The sequence below is a fragment of the Glycine soja genome, chromosome 1, assembly GCF_004193775.1.
Source record: "Glycine soja cultivar W05 chromosome 1, ASM419377v2, whole genome shotgun sequence".
Taxonomy (NCBI): domain Eukaryota; kingdom Viridiplantae; phylum Streptophyta; class Magnoliopsida; order Fabales; family Fabaceae; genus Glycine; species Glycine soja.
This window is the reverse complement of record NC_041002.1, coordinates 22,897,828-22,904,483: the sequence shown is the minus strand read 5'-3', so window position 1 is coordinate 22,904,483 and position 6,656 is coordinate 22,897,828. Positions and strand designations below refer to the sequence as shown.

The 6,656-nt window shown below is 39.4% G+C and overlaps 1 protein-coding gene across 1 annotated transcript; it reads left to right on the top strand.

Annotated features, from left to right (window-relative positions):
• Positions 1 to 4,075: 4,075 nt before the first annotated feature.
• Positions 4,076 to 4,658, top strand: LOC114415437. Its single transcript, XM_028380150.1, has one exon. It carries the CDS (start codon positions 4,076 to 4,078, stop codon positions 4,493 to 4,495), a length of 420 nt encoding a protein of 139 aa, XP_028235951.1. The 3' UTR covers positions 4,496 to 4,658.
• The last annotated feature ends 1,998 nt before the right edge of the window (positions 4,659 to 6,656 follow it).

Sequence of the window (6,656 nt, the reverse complement as noted above, 5' to 3'; positions counted from 1 at the left end):
GTCAGCCCAGTTAGAGTCCATAGTCGCAGGGAGAGAGAGTAGTTTTAGAGTGGGAACTGATGGAGTCTTGAGGTTTCAGGATAGGGTGTGCGTTCCTAGTGTACCCAAGCTTAGAAGAACGATTTTGGAAGAGGGCCATAGAAGTAGTCTGAGTATCCACCCGGGAGCGACTAAGATGTACCAGGACCTTAGGCAGATGTTTTGGTGGCCGGGTCTGAAGAAAGAAGTTAATGAGTTTGTCCTTGCATGCCTAGTGTGTCAGAAAGCTAAGATAGAACACCAGAAGCCTTCAGGGAAGTTGCAACCTTTAGAGATACCTGAGTGGAAGTGGGATAGCATCTCCATGGATTTCGTAGTGGGGTTACCTAGGACCCCCAAAGGTTTAGATTCCATTTGGGTTATTGTAGACAGGTTGACCAAATCTGCTCACTTCATCCCAATAAACATCAGATATTCTTTAGAGAGGTTGACTAGCTTGTACGTCAGTGAGATAGTTAGACTACACGGTGTTCCTTCTAGCATAGTTTCTGATAGAGATCCCAGATTTACCTCTAGATTTTGGGAGAGCCTTCATAAAGCCTTGGGGACCAAGCTTAGGTTGAGTTCTGCTTACCACCCACAGACTGACGGTCAAACCGAGTGCACCATCCAATCCTTAGAGGACCTCTTGAGAGCCTGTGTGTTAGAGCAGAGGGGTAGTTGGGATAGTTTCTTACCCTTGATAGAGTTTACATACAACAATAGTTTTCACTCCAGTATAGGTATGGCGCCTTACGAGGCATTGTATGGTAGAAGATATAGGACACCTCTATGTTGGGTAGATTCCAGTGAGAGCATTGCCTTAGGACCTGAGGTAGTTCAGCAGACCACAGAAAAGGTCAAGTTAATCCAAGAAAGGATGAGAGCAGCCCAAAGTAGGCAGAAGAGCTACTATGATAAAAGAAGAAAGGATCTTGAATTTGCTGTAGGTGATCATGTATTTCTGAGAGTCACTCTGTGGACTGAGGTTGGTAGGGCGTTGAAGTCCCGTAAGCTCACACCTAGATTCATTGGTCCTTTTGAAATCCTAAAACGTGTCGGCCCAGTTGCGTATCAGGTGGCTTTGCCACCATCTCTCTCAAATCTCCACAGTGTCTTCCATATCTCTCAGCTCAGCAAATATGTCCATGATCTGTCGCACGTGATCGAATTAGACAATGTCCAAGTGAAAGAGAACTTGACATATGAAACACAACCACTGAGGATCGACGATCGTATGGTTAAGCAGCTAAGGGGGAAAGAGATTCCCTTGGTCAAAGTAGTATGGGGAAGTGCTTCGGGCGAGGATGCCACCTGGGAACTAGAGGGTCAGATGCGTGATGCATATCCTACCTTATTCGATACCGGTAAGTTTCGGGGGCGAAACTTTTTTTTTAGGGGGGTGGAATTGTAACAGCCGTAACTTTAATAAGTAAATAAGAAAATAATAAATTAATAAATTAATAAATTAATACATAAATAAATAAGAAAAAATAAAATAAAAATTATTAGGTCATAAATTCCCACTATATAAGCCAAATGTTAACCTAGAGCAGCTTTTTGGAAAACACATTTTGTTCCTTTCTTCTTTTCTGACGCACAAGAACCCTAACAGAGCAATCAGAGGAGGAGCTCTAGAGAGCACCAGAGACGCCACCATTGCTAACAGAGAACATTTAAGCAACTACCTCGAGATAAGGGATGAGTTACTCACGCTTGGGGATTAGAATGAACATGTGTAGGGATCCCTAGAGGATCAATTTTTGGGTTATTTTGGGGTGTTTATGAATTTAATTATGTTTTCATGTTTAATCGCGGATTGAGTGTGTTTGATGAACCAATTGGTGTTCTGTTGCGAGTTTGTTGTAGAATTGATGTGTTCTGTTGCGAGTTTGTTGTAGGATTGATGTGTTTCTGTGTTAGGTGTGTACCTTAGGAATTAGAATTCTTTATAATTAGCATAAAAATTGTGTGGTGGTGATTTTGTTTATACCAGATATGTTGGCCTTTCAATCTTGTTCTTGTGCTAATGTATATTGTGTCCAGATAATTATTTTTACACCGCAGTGTATACGTGTACATATATATTGATACTGTTTTTTTTACAAACTGTATATTTTATTTCACGTGGGTGATTTCTTGTCATGAAATTCATAGGTGTAGGGATTGTTGGATAATTGAATTGGCTAAAATCATTTAAAGAAATTAACTAAAGTTGTATTCACATTGTAATTAGGCATTTTCTTGATGTTGGCAACTTAGTTGAAATATATTTAAAATATAGGTATACATGTTGTTCATAGAAATCAATATGAGTATATATTTTATTGTTATATATAATTTGTATTTACTTAATAATATATTTGATATTATTGTGATTACTTTATATTAATATATATTTAATACTTTTTATATGTTATATATAATATGTACGTTCACGTTTACGTTAATATATATTTTGTTATATATTTTGAATATAATATACTTATATATATATATATATATATATATATATATATATATATATATATATATATATATATTTTACGTGTATTTTATAGTTACTTGTTTATAAGCCTTGAAGTTAAATATTGTATGTTATTATTATTATGATACATTGTTATCTAATTGTTGAGTATATTTTGTAATTAGTTAGAGTGTGAAATGTTAAACTGTAGACATGAAACATGGTTGTGAATGAGTGTGTGATTGATATTTGTAGAGATATTACTTATCATGTGAGTTATGAGTTATACAGTAACCCGACCAGTGTGTACCTTGAGAGAACTTTTATGCGCAGTGTTAAAGAAAATTGTAGGATTCCTAGTTAGGATCCTGAAGGGTTAAACTATAGCGCAATTTGTTAAATATGTTTGAAATATAAGAGTAAGGTTGTGGGTATTATATAACTCATAAATAGTGTCTGCGTGCAAATAAAAAAATAATATTTTAGGGGTTGGACCTGAATCAGGAAGGTGAGGCCCAAACGGATTCTTCGGAGTCTAGGCCTTGGGGGTAAAGATACTCGGTTTGAGTGCTCCTTTAAGCCCATGTTGATCCCATGTGGTTGGGGCATTCTCGCAAAACAGAGTAACCCTAACTGGTCACCTTATGATGTTACTTAGTGAGAGTGACCGAGTATACCCATTGTGTGGTGTGCTTTGTCATGTACTCCTAAGCGCCCCAGTGTTGTTTTTCACTGATATGGTACCACATTGCATATAGGCTTGAGTCTTAGTATAATTGTTGCATAACGCTTGTGTTTGAATTTCATTGAGTCAACAATTGTGGTTGATGTTATTTTATGGAGTGTGTAAACTTGAATGGGTGTGAATAATGTGTGCGATTTTGTGCAGTAATGTTATTTATATAAATTCAGCTTTAAGTATTATATGTTTCACATGCTCTAATGTTTTATTATATACGAATGTGATAACTCACTCCCGGTGTGTGTTTGTGTTTGGGCTGATTGCCACTTTGTTTCAGGTGAGCCTTCATATGATGAGTCACATGCTAGAGATGGAGAGACTTAATCTGTGATAGGGATTATGATTTACTGAATGATATAATTGTGTTATACTTTTCTACTTTAGTTTCTTTTTATTATTTATTTAGAGTGGGCGGCCTTGTTTTGAGCCGGGATAATCTTATCTTTTATTAAAAAAAAATATTCTATTATGTTTTCACTAAGTGGATGTGAACCTTTATCCTTTTGAATTGATTAAATTAAATGTGTTTAAAAAGAAAAATTATTAATTAATTTTGCATGTTTTTTTTCCTTCTTTTATTATTATGTGTTTATAATCTTTTAATTAAATTTTGTATGATTTATTTAATTAGTTAGTTATAATTGTAAGGGTAGAGGGTGTCACATTTAGTGGTATCAGAGCAGATCGAACCTTTCGGCCATGTGCGTTATGAGCTTTCTGTGTTTCCTTGTGTACTCTGATGTGTTGTGTTTGTTTTGTTTGATTAGAGGTGTACTCTATTGTGTTGGTATATTTTTATTTTATTTTTTTTTCTTCAAAGTTTTGTTTCTTGCGTGACATAGGAAGTAATGGCTGCGAGAAATGAGCGAGAACGACTTCTTACCGAGGCCTTGAACAACTTGGCGCGAGTTATGGCCAATCAGGGAGGCGGTGGAGGAGCAACTATGTACCATGGGTTAGATCGCTTTCAGAGGAACAACCCACCTACTTTCAAAGGGGGTTATGATCCTGAGGGTGCTGAGGCTTGGCTGAGGGAGATTGAGAAGATCTTCCGGGTGATGGAGTGTCAGGACCATCAGAAGGTGTTGTTTGCTACTCACATGCTAGCAGATGAGGCGGAGTACTGGTGGGAGAACACTCGCCCACGTTTAGAGGGAGCAGGTGGTGTTGTTGTCCAATGGGAGACTTTCAGACAAACTTTTCTGGAGAAGTATTTTCCAGAAGATGTGAAGAATAGGAAGGAGATGGAGTTTCTCGAGCTGAAATAGGAAAGTATGACGGTGGCAGAGTATGCGGCGAGGTTTGAGAACCTTGTAAGGTATTTTCCTCATTATCAGGGGGAAGCTGGGGAGAGGTCCAAATGCGTGAAATTTGTCAATGGCCTTCGACCAGAAGTAAAAATGATGGTAAATTATCACGGTATTCATGACTTTGCACAATTGACCAACATGTGTAGAATCTTTGATAAAGATCAGCGGGAGAAGACTGCTTTTTACAGGAATGCCAATGCTAGTCATGGGAAAGATAAGAAGCCTGTGACTCACAATCGTGCTAAGCCATATTCTGCCCCTCCTGGGAAATATGGAAACCATTCTGGAGGACAGAGGACTAGTGGAGGACTTCAACCAGTTGGTGGGAGTTCTCAGCCAATTAACAGGGTGTCTCAGTCTGCGGGTAGAAGTAGTGGTGGTAGTGGTGCTCCTGCTATTGTTACTACACCACTCAGGTGTGGGAAGTGTGGTCGGCTTGGGCATATTGCACGTGAGTGCACAGATAGAGAGGTGACTTGTTTTAACTGCCAAGGTAAGGGCCACCTCAGTACCAGTTGCCCATATCCGAGGAGGGAGAAGAGGAGTGGAAGTCTGAATAATCAGAGTGGATGACCAAGGACCACAGGGAGAGTGTTTGCTCTTAGTGGTGCTGATGCCGCACAGTCTGATGAACTCATCCAAGGTATGTGTTTCATAAGTCAAGTTCCCTTGGTTGTATTGTATGATTCAGGTGCGACCCATTCATTTATTTCTCGTGTCTGTGTTGAAAAACTTGCCTTGCCTGTGTCTTCCTTGAAATTTGACTTGATTGTGAATACACCTACTAGTGGGTCTGTTTTAACTTCTGATGTGTGTTTGCAATGTCCTGTCTTAATTTCTGATAGACAATTTCTTATTGACTTAGTTGTTCTACCTTTGAGTCAGATTGATGTTATTCTTGGTATGGACTGGTTATCTTCCAATCATGTCTTATTAAATTGTTTTCAGAAATCTGTTGTTTTTCCTGAGTCTGGTGTGAGTGAAGGTGATATGTTTTTGTCTGCTAACCAAGTTGAGGCATCTTTAAGGGAGGATGCACAGGTATACATGATCTTAGCTAGTATGAGTGTTGAGACCAAAACCCCTGTGAGTGATATACCATTGGTGAGAGAGTTTCCAGAGGTGTTTGAGGAGGTGTCAGGATTACCACCTGAGAGAGAGGTCGAGTTCTCGATAGACCTAGTGCCCGGTACTGGACCCATATCCATAGCACCTTATAGGATGTCCCCTGTGGAGTTGGGTGAGCTTAAGAAACAGTTAGAGGAACTTTTAGAGAAACAATTTGTGAGGCCTAGTGTGTCACCCTGGGGAGCACCGGTGTTGTTAGTTAAGAAGAAGGATGGGACCATGAGGCTATGTGTAGATTATCGTCAGTTGAATAAGGTAACCATTAAGAATAGGTACCCTTTGCCTAGGATAGATGACTTGATGGACCAATTAGTAGGGGCTTGTGTGTTCAGTAAGATAGATCTTAGGTCAGGTTACCACCAGATTAGAGTGAAGCCTGAAGATGTTCCGAAGACTGCCTTTAGGACCCGTTACGGTCATTATGAGTACTTGGTTATGCCTTTTGGTGTGACCAACGCCCCTGGTGTGTTCATGGATTATATGAATAGGATCTTTCACCCCTACCTAGATAGTTTTGTAGTGGTCTTCATAGATGATATCTTAGTGTATTCTAAGACGAGAGAGGAACATGAGGAGCATTTGAGAGTTGTGTTGCAAACCCTTAAAGACAATAGACTGTATGCTAAGTTGTCCAAGTGTGATTTTTGGCTAGAGGAGGTGAGCTTCTTAGGGCACGTTATATCTAAGGGAGGGATAGTGGTAGATCCTTCCAAGGTAGAGGCAGTGATGAGTTGGGAGAGTCCTAAGTCAGTGTTTGAGATTAGGAGCTTTCTTGGCTTAGCAGGATACTACCGTAGATTCATAGAGGGTTTTTCTAAGCTAGCCTTACCTTTGACTAAGCTTACTCGTAAAGGTCAAGTTTTTGTGTGGGATGCCCAATGTGAGAGTAGTTTCCGTACCCTTAAGGAAAGGTTGACCACTGCACCAGTCTTAGTGTTACCTAATCCGAGTGAATCTTTTGTGGTGTATTGTGATGCGTCCAAGATGGGTT